Here is an 18,273-nt window from a genome sequence, read left to right on the forward strand (position 1 = left end):
GTCACCGATTCGCTTAATAACCTTTATGGATAGAATTTCTCAGCACTGCCAAGGTGTGTGAAATGGTTGGGACCTCGGCTAAGTGAAAGAGACTAGTAAACCACTATACCATCCAAGACACTCATTAACATCGACAGGTAACTTTCCAAACTCCAGAACTTTTGCGGCAGGCTACTAAGCCATCGTGTTGTTCAACATAATGTTTAGTAGACAGTAGAGTCAGTAAAATTACATTTTGACACAGTTAAACAAATTATTTAAATTTAACATATTTACGTATGACGTCGTTAACTTACTCCAGTGGTGGCAACTCATCACACTATATTACATAAGACCACATTTGCCTAAAGAGTGCATAATTGTCTCAAATTATCAGTGACTTTTCAGTGTTAGTCTGTTTGTTTGTTGTTTTTTTGCCTCCAAAGGTGTGTTAAAAAATGTCACATAATAATTTCTCTTTTATTAATTTACTTCGTACTTGTACTGAATATGAATAGAAGGGGAGGAAAAAATGATGTGACCTGAACAACAAACTGCTAAATTAGCAAACGATGACCAAAAGAAATTACAAGTTAGTTGTATGTTTCTTCAGAAGAGATGTTTGAACGGCAGCAGTTGGCAACTTTTAGGCTGGCAGACACAGTATTTACCTTTAATCAATTTGTAGCCGTCGACATCAATCAAATCTCTGGATGGACGGGGAATATCTTGCTTCTCTTGATCTGTGAATTTTCTCTGACTCACATTCCTTCCTGTAGCTGATGTCCTTGATTATTCTGCCTTATTAGTCAGAACATTTCAATTAAAATCTCTGCCATAGTGATTGTACGTCTTGCTATATACGCATTTTCACGTCATATCTAGCAAATGCAGAGTAATGCTGATACTGATTGTAAATTGAAATTATTGAATAAAGTAAAAAAAAAAAAGCAGAGTAATGTCGGTCTTGACGAGTAGAAAGTACGCGTTTTCCAATTAGTGAGTCCTCAGAAAAGAAATACTCTACTCACGATAAGTTTAAATATCCGTAAATATGTTAAGTATATTAATATATTTATTTTTCTTATTTCAGAAATCCCTACCACTGACATTGACTGGCAAATCTCGTAGAGAGAGAGAGATTTTTTATTTATTTTTTTAAGGTAAAATAAGGGATTTTAATTTGTAGGAGCTGTGGCAGAGGAAGTGACGAATTACTGAGACTGCTTTTTCCGGTCTCTTTTCGTTGAGGCTCAGCTAGCGGCCGGGTGGGTACACATTTTGTCCAATTCTTATGTCGCCCCTTAAGTTATCGAAATACACATTATGCGGGCAAAACACACACACCGTGTTCATGTTATCACGGCGTCACCGAAGTCTGAATTGTGACAAAAAGTCTACATCTCTAAAGGCCTATAGTGGGAATAGTTTTCACGCTAGCAGTCAGCATGTGGCGAGGCCTCTGCTCGCATTTAGCACAATTAGCCTTAGCTGACTATGCTACAAACTTTAAGTCAATCCACGCCGGCTTTGTCATAAAGCTTTCCACTTTGTCATAGAAAACGTAGACTAACAGTGACAACGATACGTGTGTGAGTCGCCAACGGCGTGTGTTATTTTAAGCAGCCGAGAGGTTTGAGAATTAAGCTGCTCCGCTCAAAACTCGGCGCTAACATTTCGCTTTACTTGTGATACTCTTCAGCCTGCCAACATGCAGATCTTCGTGAAGACATTGACGGGCAAGACCATCACCCTTGAGGTCGAACCCAGCGACACCATCGAAAATGTCAAGGCTAAGATCCAAGACAAGGAAGGTGAGTCACCCATAAGTATTTAGCAGTCACATTAATACGTCCAAATTCGTTCTGAGGTTTATTAGACTAAGAAGACCTCGATGGATACTTGCAATTGTTTTTCATTATCCAGGGACACGATTATTTATATTTTTTTATGTATGTTAACTTCTAATGAATGTGTGTAGGAATCCCCCCTGATCAGCAGCGTCTGATCTTCGCCGGCAAGCAGTTGGAGGATGGACGCACTCTGTCCGACTACAACATCCAGAAAGGTAGCAGTTCATTCAAATGTTACTTTGCTAAACCGTCTGGGAAGTCATTTAATATGCAAGTGACCTTTTTTTCTAACCTTCCTCCAATAGAATCCACTCTTCATCTGGTGCTGCGTCTGCGCGGTGGCATCATCGAGCCTTCTCTCAGACAGCTGGCTCAGAAGTACAACTGCGACAAGATGATCTGCCGCAAGTAAGTTGCGATAACCCTTTTTCACCCCGTAATCAATTCCCAACTGTGATTGCTTAGTTTAAATTGGGGCTTAATTTGATGAGTTCAACTCTGCACCAACATGCTTGATTGGCATATTTATTTGAATATATTTGACTCCCCCTTCTCAGGTGCTATGCCCGTTTGCACCCACGTGCTGTCAACTGCCGTAAGAAGAAGTGTGGGCACACCAACAACCTTCGCCCCAAGAAGAAGCTGAAGTAGACATTTTTACTGTATCAGCTGTGCTCGTCACATTGTGTTAAATAAATTTAGGAAAACTACTTGACTGGTTGCAGTAATTCATTTAGTGGATCACTTTAATTAATCTTATGGGTTTTTTTTAGAAGGCGGGAAGTTTGCTGAAAATAATCCTAGAGAAATAATAGTTTTGGAGAATGTCAGGTCTATTTTTAATTTACTAACAGAATGATTGGAATCATGTTGGAAACCAGTTAACTGTCTCAGTGCTGTGAGGCTTTTGCTGGCTGTTGACACATTTCCAATCGTTTTCAGGCCACATGACTCGGGCCGTCCAAATTTCACTGACAAATTTGATCCATAAATGTGGTTAAATCACATATTTGCTTTTTAACTCTTAATATTTGTTTTATACACTGAAATTGATCAATCTTATTTTATTTTTGCTGCCTCTGCACATTTTTCAGTCAGACCCTTATTTTGTAATGTGGATGAAAATATGTATAGGTGGTTTGGAGAATGGATGCCTGCTGGTTTACATAAGATACGACCATTGCAAGACACTGACAAATTTAGAATAAAATAGCCTTTTTGCATTCGGTACAGATTGCACATTGTAACAAACAACGGTGACAGCTGAATCTTGCAGTACAGTATCCACAAATCTTTAAAAGTTTATATAGTTTGCTCACATGGGCAAAGGATAGGGATGCTAAATGAAGAACATACTTGTGTTAAAGCATTGATTTTAATTCAAGACTATTACAAATAAGCATTTCAATCTCACATACAAAGATCTTCAAATTCAGTCATGAGAAATCAGCATTGTGACCTTAGTAGACCACATTCACTTTTTTTTTAATTTTTAAACAATACAATACTTAAAAACAATTCAGTCGTACATACAAAGATCAAATAAATTGAATAACATAATGCAATGCAAAAACTATCCTGTCCTTGATGGAAGGTGGTTTGTGAATTACAGTTTAGGGAGTGACAATTCAGGTTCTGTGTTGTACTGTTTAACAACCAAAGTTCCAAAGTAGTCTGTAAAAAGCAAACAAATTACTATATCATTTCTTATTTCTGGTCTTGTATTGCCAGTTTGTCAGATAAGTAAAATATGAGGTGGAGTCAAATCAAAGCAAATAAACCTAAATGTGATGACGGTATGCCTACTTGTTGCATGTCAACAATCAGAACAATACTAATTGTGAATCTACAATACTTTTTTTGTAATGCTAAGGAATGTCACAAGTGTAATTGGTCCGAAAATAAAAAATATATATTTTTAACTTTTTAGGTAACTTGGACATAAGTCGAGTGTAGGATAAACTCATCTTATTTGAGATTGTACACCTCAATAGGCTCATGTGCTGTTGAGTGTTTGATAAACTAGTGATCAGGATGAGGAGCCAATTTATGGTGTGTTTTTTGTCTGTTTGTTTTGGTCAAGAATGTAGACGTGTTGTATTCATGCCAAAAAAAAACCTCAGATACACAAACTAAACATTATTGCTAATTCAAGAAGGCTGGCAAGTGTCTGCTGAGGTCAGATAAAGCTGACTATGCTGAAAATGAAATCATAGTGGAACTTGTTAATGAGGCAGACAAGATGTTCCAAGTGAATAATCTTATCTGACCACTTAACATAATCCAAGTCGAGTAATAAACTCCTGATCCATTAAAAAGGTTAATGGATGATATAATGAGGTAAAATTCTCGATTTTGCGACGACCCTGTTTAAATCACATTTAAAGCAAGTGAAATATGTCATGAGCTTTGCCAATAGCCTGCACCTATTTGTACCAAGATGACATTAAATTGAGGACATACAAAACTTTTCTTTGCGATGCATCAATTTCACAAAGTTGACAGGCAAGTCAGTAAAGTACCAATTTAGTCAACTACTGCAGTTGTGCTTATTGTTTAGTCAAGTTGCGTGCACACATAATTCCTACAGTTTCACATTACTTGGTACTGCAGAGATGATGCAGCGTTCTCGGCTGAAAGTCTTTTCTGCAAGTCTTGTGAGGAGTGTGGTAAATAGCGCTGCTAATGCTGAAATGAATCACTGCAATACTGACAAAACAAAATCAAACTTGGCACAAGCATTAAAGAAGTGCAGCTGTGTTTGGACCTCAACATTGGCGCAAGACGACATCTCAAGTGAAGAGACGATGACGGCGAGTGGCGAGGGGGTAAAAGCTGCCAGCCTGGTGCTTCAGTTTAGCAGCATTTCTCTGACTGCAAGCCATCGATCAACATGAATAATAAAGGGAGAGGAGAGGAGAGCAGTCGAAACAAAGTGAGGGAATAATGCAAGTTGGTGTTCCACAGCTAGATCGGGGTGCTCAAATGTGAGTCCAGACCAGACTGCTGATAGTGAACTGTGGCTGACTTGTACGGTAATCGGGCCTTTTTATCTCCATTTGTCCCTTCCCTGACCTTGTGCCAACCGGGTGCATTTTCCACAGTCGAGGATGACACTGGAAGTCATTTGGAAATCATGACTAAATGATGCCTCGCATGCATAAATGTTGTGCTTAAAAACAAATATTTCTGCTGCTACAAATGTCTGGTTTGCAAAATAAGTAAATCTAAATAAAACAAAACTTAATGGTTTTACTCTACTACTTAGTAGCTTGTTTGTCGCCACTCTAAATTGGCCTGCCATGTTCGTACTGTAATATAAAGCACAGATGCTTTATTGTGCGCAATGCACCTATGAGAGGTTTCTCAGGCATGCAATGATCTTATAAAGATCTACTGTAAACTGCTGCGTCGGCGAAATACAAATGAGATCAGAGTAGAGGAAATGTGCCTTGACTGTGGAGATGCACCCCGCCTGCCTGCAGTCAGGACTACTTATCAACAAGGTTTACTAGACTTTGTCTTAAGTCGTTCAGGTCGCAAATTTTCACATCCAGGGCCTCGAGGAAATGCCGGACCTCCACCTCTGCCTTCTTCTGTTCCTCCCTGCTGGAGGCCAGCGTCTTTTCAGTGCTCGCAATTTGACCCTCCAGCTCGGTGTTTCGTCTCTCAAGTTCCTGCAAACAAATGGATGACCATTAATTGAAAAGAGGCTCCCATGGATGGATGGATCCCATCCCAGCTGACTTTGGGCAACACACTGGACTGGTTGCCAATTCCATAGCACATACTGTACACTTCATACTCACACCTTTGGGCAATTTAGAGTCCCAGACCTGTGAGTCAGACATGCTAACCACTAGCGCACCATTCTGCCCAGCCAGAAATTCACTAATTATGTTAAAATAGAATATAAATTATTTTTTTAAATATATAAAACTCAATGAACTGACAGTGAAGCAGTGAACTTGTTAACTTTCTCAATGATCGAATGCCCATCCGTAATTGTAGATACAAAACATCTGTTCTCCTAAACTAAAGCCCACATTCTCTGAACATTGCTTTTGTCAAAGTACTCCAGTTTCGACAAACAAGATTGCTCACGAGCGCTTTTTCTGTTTGACTTTCATTTATGTACAGCTGTGGCGTTGTGCTCTATAACTATAATTGAGCCAAGCCGAGTTCATTTTTTGTATATGTTTTGCGTACCCGACTTGTACCAGTACCAGACTATATAAAAATAGTCCAGTTTCTGCTTCAAAGTCAGTACATTAATTATTTCCCATCTTGCAATGGGCTGATGTAAAATTTTACTCAAATTGTTCCCGGCTATTTTCTCTCTTCATCCGTTTATAATGCAGATTTAAATTGGAAATTGAGGTCTTTATGAAACAGCACTGTGTGCTGAATTATCAATCAACAGTTTATGAAATAGGCACAAAGACAGCAAAGGTTACGCATGAATATACATAAATCAAAACTGACACCGGGGCTAAAAATGATAGAATACCTAATCGAGGCTAAGCAGTATGCATTGGCCGTATTTTCTGCATTGAGATGGGGAACATCGTTTTGCTCTTGATATCCAAAGCCTTCCAAGGGAACCAGACAAAACCATTGAGCAGTAAAACTGCATTTTCTATTAGTTTGCTGTATCATTAGCTTGTTGTTGGTAATTTTTGGCACTGTTTAACGCAAATATGACTCCATTGAATCCATTTATTTTCACATGTCCTCACTAGGGTCATGGGTAACTGAAGTCTAACCCTGGAATGGGAACCATTCATACTCACACTTTTGGACAAATCTTCATTAAATCTATCATACATGCATTCTAAATATTAATAAAAAAAAAAATCTCAGTCCCCTATGCATGGATCTGTAGCTCCACGAGAGAAAAAAGTCCTGGAGCTGTACCTGCCGGAAGTGGCTGGAGACCCGATCCCAGATAAGCAGAAAAAGATTGATGGATGGAAGGTATTTAAGTTTAGCCTGGTACATCTGCCTGCATATTGCAATTCATTTTTGTGCCAGCAGAGACTGTCATTGTTCAGCAAAAGCGACACGCCAACAAAGTAGAATGCTGCATTTCTTAAGTCTCCTTGGTTAGGATCCAGGTGTGACTATGGGCAAGGGTTACTTGATGAGGTCTATTTTTCAGCAAGGCTCTCTACCTCTGTCCCATGAATAGTGGTATTTACTGTTTTGTCCCACAGGGTTGCTTTCTAATCAGATGCCAGACAAGGAGGAGATGGAGTGAGAATAGCAGTCTGTTTGTTAATGGCAAGGTTTCAAACCTACTCTACAAGTGTTATGTACGTCATAAAAGAAAAAAAAAGACAAAGCTTTTAGTCAAAACACTTGACACCCCACAAGCTGTTCCCCGTTAACTGGCATAAGAAGTGAGAAACAAACAACTTACCTGGAGTGTCTGTATGGCCTCTTCTCTTTCCCTGGTAAGCTCCCCCACATCAGTTTTCTTGCTCTGTAGACTGTGTATCTCCTGTAAACGGTTATATCAGAATGTCACTTGGGAAGCACCATCATGGTTAATATTCAACATGACTGCCTTTTGTGTTGTTTTTTTCCCCCTCATTAAACAGGTTATTTATCACACATCTTTAAAGTTAGGCCCAATGGGATTGTGCACCTTGTTTATCTGGTACGTACGACAGACAAAAGCAACAACTTCAAGGGACTATTTCGCTGTGATTTCATTGTGAATGTTTCCTTCTTCCCTCAATTGAGGTGTAGTCCAGCTAGAGCTTTGCAACTTATTTGTATTGCTGTATATAACACACAGCTCAAATTCCAGTGAAGTCTGGTGTGAGCTTGCGAGATCATCAATCAACAATGTAGTGTAGTGTACACCAGCAAAATTCCAATTATCATGTACGTTAATTATAAAAAAAACTAGTTCTTAAAAAAAAAAAAAACACTTCCTTTGTAACAATTTGCCCCAAAATATATTTACAGTAAGTCTTTTTATTTGAACATTTAAGACTGAAACATTTTTTAATTAGTAGATTAACACCTTAGCTGTTCATAATGGGAACTCCTGCAAGCCTCTGGCCAATAGTTTTCAGACATGAATCGGGATTGGGTTTGAATTCCCCGCCCTCTGTTTGCGGATGTGACGTCATGTGCACATTTTGGATGTAAAGAAGGGAAAATGCAGTTTCATTTTTTGGCCACAAAAAATTCGAAATTAAATTTTATGCATTCAGTAGCTTTAAAGACGCAGTACAATAAGTGACCACGAGATGTCGCTATAGCATAGAATGCAGCAGAAATGCATGCATTTAGAAACACGCACACTATGGTGGCTCAGAGAGACCACACTTCGCAAGCCTACCACCTCGGCAAGCGACGGTAGCTTAACATAACGCCGACAGACCGAGCGAGACGGATTTAGTCGGAGCAGCTAACAAGAGCGGCTAGCGGGAGAAGCTAGTTAAAACAAACAAAAAAAAACAACGCTAGTTAAAGCTGAGAGAGCAAAGCAAAAGGTGTCAAGCGACGGGAGCCCGAATTACGGGACTCTGTGACTACCACTTGCAGGCCCCAGCTGCGGAAGGTAAGCGGCGGTCTACCCATTGAGTCCGACACTCGATGCAAGCACCACCAGGGCTAACTAGTACGTTCATGAAGTTGTCTTTTGGGCATCCGTAGCAGGAAGATGGCGGCGAAACATGGCAGCCTCTAGTAAGGTGAGACTAGAGCCATGTAAAATAATTAGTGATTACTAGACCTATGATCATAATACAAAAAAAAGTATGTATATGTAATACTTTTTTTTTTTTTAATAGTCGTTTTTTTTAATGAATGAATTATTACTTCACCACTAAATGGTGCTAGGGATCATGATATTGCAGGAAACAGAGGTGGTCCTAGAATAGCTATTTACTGATTTCTCCAAAACAAATAGATACAATTGAAAATGCAAGCTAGTTTCAGACTAGAATAGAACAGACAAAAATAGATGAGATATTCGCACCAGGTTGTTGCTCTTCTCATTATTCTGATAATGTCTGTCACATCATCAAAGCAAGGTCTTTTAACTCCAGTCTCATTCATTTTGTTGTGTTTAGTAACCATCCATTTCGCAGACCTCATGAGCTTCTCTTACAGCAATATACCAACAACATGAAAATTATATTTGCTTTGAACTTTCACATTTAACGTCAAATTAAGATAACGAACAAATGTGGACGCTCGTGCTACAACCTGGGAGGTTTGTGTCTTATATTTTACCTGGTCTTTGGCACTAAGCAGGGCTTCCAGCTCCTCCAGTGAGCGGCTGAGCTCCTCATCAGTGTGAGCAGCAGCAGCAGCAGGATGGCCAAGCTGCGTCTCCAACTCTGCCACCTTCAAACACAATGCGCTGATAATTAATAGAGTAACACATTTCATCGCTGGGATATTGCACATAACAACAAGGGTACATGCTCGGATACTATGCTGGTGTATTATTTATCCATTACTTGCTCTTTCTACAAGTCGACCTAAGGTGCAAAAGTAGTTTCAATTTTGCAGCATTTTTCATGAACCTAACTTTCTTCAGTAAAAGTCACCTATTTACTGTAGGTGGGCTAGATAATTTTTCTTCTCTAAACATGGCTTAGTTTAACCTTTCGAGCTGTTGTGATTTCAATTATAAGCAATACAAAAATAAACAGTACCGACTCGAATAACACCAGATATGGTGTTTTATTTTATTAAAATGTGTTGCCTTTCATAAATTTAAGCACAAATGAGGAGGTGATGGTTAAAAGAACATCATCCATCAAGTGATCTCGTTATGGTGATTATCCAATGAGGGGCTTTGAGAAGGTTAAGTAGACCTAATGATTGGCTGCTCATCTCCTGTGCAAACATGAATGGGAGCACTATTGTAGTCTAGGTATACTCTATTATTTTTTACTCTACATGCCCCTTGTTGTTTGACTGGCAGTAGTCACAGCAATGAAACATCAAATGTGACATTGAGAACACTTATGTAAGCTGCTTTCCTTTTCTGACTCACTTTGAAATTTTAAATATACATTTGGAAAAGGAAGAAGAAAAAAAAGCAAGCAAGCTATGATGTTATTAAACAACTAAGTCAACTTCATGGTTCACTGTGTTTTCAGTTTTCCATCCTCTAGTCTGAAGCTTTAACAGTAATTGGAGCATTCAATTCCCATCTGAATACGCTTATTAATAATAATTTTAAAAAAACTATGCAACTCTAATTTAAAAAAAAAAACTGTATACAGTACTCGTTTACTTATTGTTTATGCACCTACAGTAGTGATCTAAACAATCATTAAAAAAGCTCTCCAGTGTAAGCAAATATAGCTTCTTCTATAACCTTCAAGGCTTTCTTTGTACTGTACTTCTCTTATGATCCTTTTTTTCTGCATGTTGATGTATATAAATACATTTAAATATGACAAGGAAAGATAAATAGTGCAAACTTGACTATGTTTGTCATCAAACTTATTCTTACACAATACAACGTAAACCATTTAATCAATTAGTGGCTTATGACAAAATCAGTATAGAATTTCAAATTTTGCTTTAATTAAAAAGATTGATAATCACAGTTGAAATGTTTTATATTACAAAACAAGATATGGATAATGCCGTTTGTTTATTCACCTTCTCAATAAAAGTGAGCTGTTCGAAGCTTGGCACTGCGGGTTGTAAAATGAATGTGCAAAAGTATACTCAATTGTGCAAAGCTGCCCTACCATCTTGCGTAGAGGAAGCAATTCCAAATCTGTGCATGACTCATTTTGATTATTGCAAAGTGGTGATGCATAAATTGCACCCACCAATGTTATTGCTCGCTTCTGTGCTTAATGAATGAATGCAAAGGTGCATGAAATGATAACACGTGCTAAACAGGTTCCTGGCCCATTAGGACAAATCCCCGTTTTTAATTTTCATGGAATTGCTCCATATCCTGGTGGAGCCTCAGAAAAGCCATGCAGACCCACTTGTGTTTTCTGTACTTGACAGCGACTTTCTCCCTAAAGCGCAATCTCTCTCTGAACGCCACATGAGTCAACAGTATATAAGGGAACACTGATCTCTATCAAACTGACTGTCAACAAGGATAGTCAGATGGCATTTCATTAGGTACACCGTACACCTTTTGTATTTTGTGTCAATAGAAGCTATAACAACAAAAAACATTGTTAGATGAATTGGTCCTAGACTGTGTCAGTCAAAATCAGGCAACTCTTAACCTTTCAATGGGAGATAATTTTTTAATACAGCATTTATATTGGATCTCATTAGATTGTGCAGCAATCCATCACATACCAATCTCATATGACACATTTTAATGTATGTGCATACAGTAAATAATAAATAAATAAATAAAAAAGACTCCTCCACAAAACAATGACAAATATGTGACAAGGGATTTTAAAGGATCCCTGGAGCCTTAAGGTAATTTATCATGTTCCTCTAAGTGGGGCAGGAAGGGAAGGGAAGCTGGACAGTATAGGGTGTCTACCCTCCCCCCTGCCAAACCCTGGAGGCCTGCTCTAGTTCCAGCCACCTGGTTGACTTTGCAGCAGAGTGTGTGTCGATGTGCGTGTCGATGTGAGGTATAACCTTCAACCTGACTCCCACTGATGGAAGAACCCGAAGTGACAATAGTTTTTGCCAAAGGACAGTTGTTGCATAACTCTATTTAGTCACCTTGTTTTGATTGACCAAGGCCAAATTGTTCGCTTCTTGACTTAAAATTTAAATACTGGCCCTGCAATTATCACCGAAGCCTGTCAACAAAACTATCCTGAATAGCGAGGGGCAGGATAAAAAACGCCAACTGGAGGAGATAGAGTTTACATGCAGTCAATAACGAATTTCTAAACTTGCACAAGGCCATGTAAACACCCGCAAAAAGGCTAAATATTCATTAAAAGTTGAATATCCATTGGAAGTCTGAGGGTCTGGTTACTTCAGTCTCCTTATAGCTGCTAAACAACAACAAAATACCTATCTGAAATGTTTATGTTTTAGAGAATGAATGAGAGATTTACGTTTCATTCAAAACTTTGATAAGGTCACATGATGCACAAGTTCAATTTCAAGGATAACATTTGATCAACACATACCACTGGGAAGATGAACTGATGGAATCAATCAACAACTTGATAATTACTCAACTTGATATTCGATAAATCAACATCTTGATCATCTGTGTCCTAGGGAATTAATAAACTTCAGCTTCATCCTGTCAGCCCTTTTTCTGTTCGGGTGTAACTATACATGTTGTAAACTATGTTGAAAATTGTCACAATGATTGTCCGAAAGGAAAAATAAACAATGACGTAGTATCAGTCAAAACGTGTGACTTATATCCGGTCTTGTAGTCGCTCATTCGCAAAATCTGTTTCCATCGCCAAAATACCCATTTTCCTTTTTTCAATACGCTTCAAAAACCACCCCCTCCAAGCGTAAAAACTTTTTTGCGAATTTTGGGCCTTTTTTTGAATTTCCATTCAGTTTCTGTTTTGCAATTCTTGAAAATTCGAATAAAAATAGGTGGATGGAAACCCACCTATTGATTGATACAGTAATTTCACAATAATTTATACAATTGAGTTAAAACTAAAAAGATGTACATGCTGTAAAAAAAACTAATCTTAACACTCCTACTTGCGATCATTAAATATTTGCAGGAGGACATCACCACACGACTAGAGCACTGTTTCTCAGCCCCGGCCCTCGAATACCCCTATCCAGCCTGTTTTTCATGTCTCTTTCAGCCAACACACCTGAGGATCATTATCAGGCTTCATGCAGAGCTTGCTGATTAGCTAATCGTTTGAAACATCTGTGTTGGACATGGAAAACAGGCTGGATACTGTTACTTGGGGTACTTGAGGACCGCGGTTGAGAACCACTACACATTCAGGTCCTAGCCACCTTCATATCAGGCGAGGGTCTAATAAAGCTATGTAATTTGCCCACCTGCTCTCTAAGGCGATCCGTCTCCTCCTGGTACTCGGCCAACTGCTGCTTCCACTGCTCCACGCTGCCGTTGGCTTCCTGCAGCGCTGCCACCAGCTTAGCATTACTGTCCTGTAAGGTGAAGAGCTCTGCCTCTAGGTTGATTTCACACATGGACCTAAGGGCAGAAAAAAGTGTGTTTTTGTTAGGAGTAGTCACATACACACACGCGCGCACACATCTAAGTGTACACCCAGCAGCTGAAATCAAATTCATTAATTCAGTTATTTCAAGACACAACCCTGTCATCCTGTTCGTAAAGTGAATAATTGTACTCACCTTTTAGGTCTAGGGAGATATTGTGTAATTTGGTTACTAAACTACTTTGATTTCTGCCTAAATTGGAGCACAGTGTGTTATTGGGGAAAAAAGCTGGCTGTTGAAACCTGAAACCCAAAGTAAAATGCATACCGAGCTGCTGTGTAACCACAAGCTCATACTATTGACATATGAGATGAATAGAGGAAATGGTGCATAAAAGGTGATAAGAATTTACTGTCCTAACAAATTATCATTAGATATCTTGCATGAAATATAACAAAAATAACATTTCTTTTTTAAACAAGCTGTCTGCTGTAACCTAATTTTCCCCTTTGGGAATCAATAAAGGATTATCTTATCTTGAATACGAAATGAAGCAACCAGACAAATTTGAGTTTATGTCTTGTGCTAAGCACATTCAGTATTTGCAAAGCACCGTTTTATCCTACTATATATCATTTGTTCTGCTTTGAAACTGAAGGGCAAACAGAGTGCATTTAAAGTGCTATGACTAAAAAGCCTTTAAAAATGTGCACACTGCTGCTCACAAGGCTCTTCTTTTATCTGATATAACAATGACACAAGAAAATAAGTGTCAATGTTCATCTCAATCTACCTCATTGAGAGGCACATTATCATGTAAAATGTAAATATAAATGTAAAAATACTCAGGTAAAAGTCAAAGTACCAATATGAAGTAATTTTAGCTTACAATAATGTCTTGAAAACTTCACTGGCATGCAATTGAGAGAATAATTCCTCAGTCAGTGTCATACTGACCCAAGTATAATATAATTGGTGGACCAACCTAGACAGTAGGCACACCTCTGACGTTTTCTTATTGCTAACAAGCCTCCATTAAAAGGGGAAACATTTCTTGACAATAATATGTTATATGTGTGGAAGTGTGTGTATGTGTTAGGAAGCAAAATCCAGCCGTTTTTATTCATCTCAGGGAGCGGCCATTTCGCCACTCGCTGTCGACTAAAAATGACATCACAATTTCTCAGAGACCTGAGCAACTGTGATTTTCACTCAACAGCAAGTGGCAAAATGGCCGCCTTCTGATATTGATAAAAACTGCTGGATTTTGCTTCTTAACTTATATTCCAGTAACGCAATATTAACCAAATACTGTATTTAGACTAGTGGGGCTGCATAGAACATATTATTGTCGAGAAATTTTGAGGGGGTCGACTTCCCCTTGGGACAGTGTGTAGGATTTCTTGATTTTTTCCGTTAATTCATAAAAAAACAACAACACTATTATTTTCAATAATATGCAAAAAAAAAAAGTTCTATCACACTCAACGTACAATTTTTTATATATAATCATACGTCTAGTAAATCGCTAATTATATTATATAAGTTGGAAGCCGAAAGAGAAGAACTTGGTGGTAGGCTTGCAAAGTATGGTATCTCTCTGAGGCACCGGTGTGTGCATGTTTCAAAATGCACGTGCTTCAAACTTAGGTCATCGAATTCTATTACAGTAGTTCACCACTACATGGTTCCAAAATCTAAAAAAAAAAGCTGTGTGCTGTACAATAAGCACTAAAATTATTTTGTTTGAATCCAGTTAAAGGTGTGACTGACCAACGACCATGTCTTTGTTATTTATTTTACATTTAATTACCACTCTACATTTGTATTGCCTAACATGAATTAAATGTAAAATTATACTTCCAATCTGTAGGGAGAACCACAGAACGAGTTCCCTATCCATCTATCGATAGCCTTAATTGTATACTTTTATAGAAAGAAAAAAAAAGCAGTCATGAGCTGAATTAGATCATGGAGGGAAGTCACTATTGAAATGAAATGGTGGCAAAGGTCAGGATTTAGTGAGAGTATCAAATAAATCAGAGAGCTTTGAAATGCATTAAGTCACATCTTTCCACAGCTTAGCAACCGTATAGCTACTCACCATAGCAACAGAGGGAAAGACCCTGCACAGGCTTATAGGAATCATCATCAAATAAAAGCATCTGGGTAACAGTGGCTCAGGAAGTGTTTTTTTCTTTTCTTCTTGATATCATACAGACCACTGAGAGGGCCAAGGCACACAGAACAAACAAACACACGGGTTCAAACCTCATTCAAGAAAATTGGAGCTCCTCACTAAAGCCACCATTCAAACATGTGATGCGTTTTCCAAAACACAAGGACACAATCTCCTCTTGGCAAAGTAGTTTTTTTCTGAGTGGAGCACTCATTCAGTGTCTGCTCCACTTAAAGATGTGTTCTCATCCTCGTTACATCACTCAGCTGTGTGTGGTTTTTTTTCTGTGTATGACAATGCATGTGCAAGGAAAGGCTGGAAAGCTTTTTGTATAGTCATCTGTTCAAGAGGAAACATTTTTACTTCTAAGTGAGCACGCGCACGCACGCACACACATACATACACACACACACACAACCTTATAAATGTTCCACTGTAAAATCAGTGACAATCAGAATTCTGAGTTTGGATGTGTGTGTAAAGGGCAACTTATCTAACAAGTGCATAAACAATTCTGCCTGTGGAAATAATCTACTGTGTGGAGCATGCATTCATCTACCTATTATCGGGTAATAGACACTTCAGGCTCAATTTCACTTTCTGTTCACCTTTCAGTCACGATGAGCCCCTTTTAAATGGCACTCATTTAGGAATCAGATCCTTAGTACCATATTGGCTTTCAGCTCATCTCTGGAGTCTGGATGGATAAGCTCAAGTGTTTTTAGGAGACATTTCACCACATGGCCACTGTTACGTTTATGAAAATGTGTTGAAGTTATTTAATTCGGTTGAAAGGTGAGCAGAAGTGCAGTATTAAATGGTCTATCTTTAATTACGGCCTATGTGGGGACCTTATTTAGCACTACACGGGTGAGGCAAAAATATTTAAAAGTATGACAGTGCAGTTTTACACCACTAGAAATTACAAGCACATATTTGAATAAATCGATATCTCTCTGGCAATGTCAATGAAAAGTACAAACACAATTCCGAAAAAGTTGTGACACTTTACAAATTGTAAATAAAAACTGAATGTAATTATGTAGAAGTGCCAAATTTTTTATATTTTATTCAGAATAGAACATGGAGAACAGGTCAAAAGTTTAAACTGAGAAAATGCATAATTTTAAGGGAAAACTATGTTGATTTTAAATTCCATGGTGTCAACAAATCTCCAAAAAGTTGGGACATGGCGATTTTCATCACTGTGAGGCATCACTTCTTCTTACAACAGTCTGCAAACGTCTGGGGATCGAGGAGACAAGTTTCTCAAGTTTAGAAATAGGAATGCTGTCCCATTCTTGTCTAACACGCGTCTCTCTAACTGTTCAATTGTCTTTGGCTTTCTTTGTTGCACCTTCCCTTTTATGACGCGCCAACTGTGCTCTATAAGTGAAAGAAGTGGACTGCAGGCTGGCCATTTCAATATCCGGATCCTTTTCCTACGCAGCCATGATGTTGTAATTGGTGCAGCATGTGGTCTGGCATTATCGTGTTGAGAAATGCAAGATCTTCTCTGAAAGTGATGATGCCTGGATGGGAGCATATGTTGTTCTCCAATCTGAATATACCTTTGTGCATTGACGATGCCTTTCCAGATGTGGAAGCTGCCCATGCCACACACACTCATGCAACCCTATACCATCACAGACGCAGGCTTATAAACTGAGTGTTGATAACAACTTGGGTTTGTCCTTGTCCTCTTTAGTCAGTATGATATATCGTGATTCGTCTGACCACAAAACAGGTTTCCTCTTTGCCATACTCCATTTCTTCTTAGTCTGCTTTAGAAATGGCTTCTTCTTTGTACTGTCGAGTTTCTTCTGGCAACGGCGGCTGGCACGGTGGATTATGTTGACCCACAATGTTTTCTGGAAGTATTGCTGAGCCCTTTCTGTGATTTCCCTTACAGTAAGCATTCCTGTTTGCGGTGCAGTGCCGTTTAAGGGCCCGAAGATCATGGGCATCCAGTATGATTTTTCGGCCTTGACCCTTACACACAGAGATTGTTCCAGATTCTCTGAATCTTTGGATGATGTTATGCACTGTAGATGACGATTACTTCAACCTTTTTGCAATTATTCGCTGGTAAACACCTTTCTGATATTTCTCCACTATCTTTCTGCGCAACGTTGGAGGAATTGGTGATTCTCTACCCATCTTCGCTTCTGAGAGACACTGCCACTCCGAGAAGCTCTTTTTATACTCCAATCAAGTTTCCAATGGACCCCATTAGTGGTAACTGGTCTTCCAGTCGTTTTTTTTTTTTTTTTAGAAGTGCAATTGACTTTTCTAGCCTCTTATTGCTACCTGTCACAACTTTTGGGAGATTTTACCATGAAATTTACAATCAACATATTTTTCCCTTAAAATGATACATTTTGACCTGTCATCTATGTTCTATTCTGAACAAAATATTGAAATTTGGCACTTCCACATATTGCATTCAGTTTTTATTCACAATTTGTATAGTGTCCCAACTTTTTGGGAATTGGGTTTGTATTATCTTTTGGCTAAATCTTGGCTATAGCGCTTGTGTTGGAGATGATCTGAATTTGTGAATTTATTTTTTATCAACATTGGGATGCTGAAAAAAATCTCGTCAAAGAGAAGATAATGTAGGTGTTATTACCCTTCAGATAGCATCTTCTTGACTCTCTCCTTCTCCACTGTAAGCTCCACTTCTGCACTTTTACTGCGAAACAGCTTTTCCTCCCCCGGCCCGTTCACTGTCAGCAGTGGTGGAGAATGACGCTCGTCCGACAGCTCCTAGACCAACAAGAAACCATAGAAATAAAGTGTTTCACCAAAATAATTATTTTGTTGATGTTTTTTTTTTTTTTTCTCCAGGACAGCACAGTGGATAGCAAATCTGCCTCACTGTCCCAAAAATCTGGATTTTAATCTTGTCTCCAGTCTTCCTGTGTGGAGTTTGCATGTTCCTGCATGTTTTCATGGAGTGGTGACTGAACTTATTTTTTTTAATCAAAATCATATCAAAAACTATAAAAATGGGACCCATTGCCGCCCTGTTTGACACTCAGCATTAAGGGTTGAAATTGGGGGGGGTTAGATTGCCAAATGATTCCCGTGCGCGGCCACTGCTGCTGCTCACCATTCCCTCAGGGAATGGGTCAAATGCGGAGAACAAATTTCGCCCCATTT

At 38.7% G+C, this 18,273-nt stretch overlaps 2 protein-coding genes across 4 annotated transcripts in view; one reads left to right on the plus strand and one right to left on the minus strand.

The window, feature by feature from the left end:
* Window positions 1–1,112: 1,112 nt before the first annotated feature.
* On the plus strand, window positions 1,113–2,542 carry uba52 (ubiquitin A-52 residue ribosomal protein fusion product 1). The gene is made up of 5 exons (XM_077583233.1): window positions 1,113–1,247; window positions 1,682–1,793; window positions 1,961–2,047; window positions 2,138–2,240; window positions 2,390–2,542. The coding sequence occupies exons 2-5, from the start codon at window positions 1,691–1,693 to the stop codon at window positions 2,481–2,483; spliced, it is 387 nt and encodes a 128-aa protein (XP_077439359.1). The 5' UTR covers window positions 1,113–1,247; window positions 1,682–1,690; the 3' UTR covers window positions 2,484–2,542.
* Window positions 2,543–3,188: 646 nt separating this feature from the next.
* LOC144062171 (homer protein homolog 3-like) overlaps window positions 3,189–18,273 on the minus strand; it is a 47,088-nt gene continuing 32,003 nt past the window's right edge. For all 3 annotated transcript variants that reach the window (XM_077583232.1, XM_077583230.1, XM_077583231.1), the window contains 5 exons: window positions 17,741–17,877; window positions 12,807–12,963; window positions 9,087–9,200; window positions 7,255–7,335; window positions 3,189–5,509 (listed from right to left, as the gene is read on the minus strand). In XM_077583232.1, the coding sequence (XP_077439358.1) occupies window positions 5,324–5,509; window positions 7,255–7,335; window positions 9,087–9,200; window positions 12,807–12,963; window positions 17,741–17,877 (675 nt within the window). In that variant the 3' untranslated portion in view covers window positions 3,189–5,323. The remainder of the gene's footprint in view (window positions 5,510–7,254; window positions 7,336–9,086; window positions 9,201–12,806; window positions 12,964–17,740; window positions 17,878–18,273) is intronic.

This window comes from Vanacampus margaritifer, chromosome 13, assembly GCF_051991255.1.
Source record: "Vanacampus margaritifer isolate UIUO_Vmar chromosome 13, RoL_Vmar_1.0, whole genome shotgun sequence".
Taxonomy (NCBI): Eukaryota; Metazoa; Chordata; class Actinopteri; order Syngnathiformes; family Syngnathidae; genus Vanacampus; species Vanacampus margaritifer.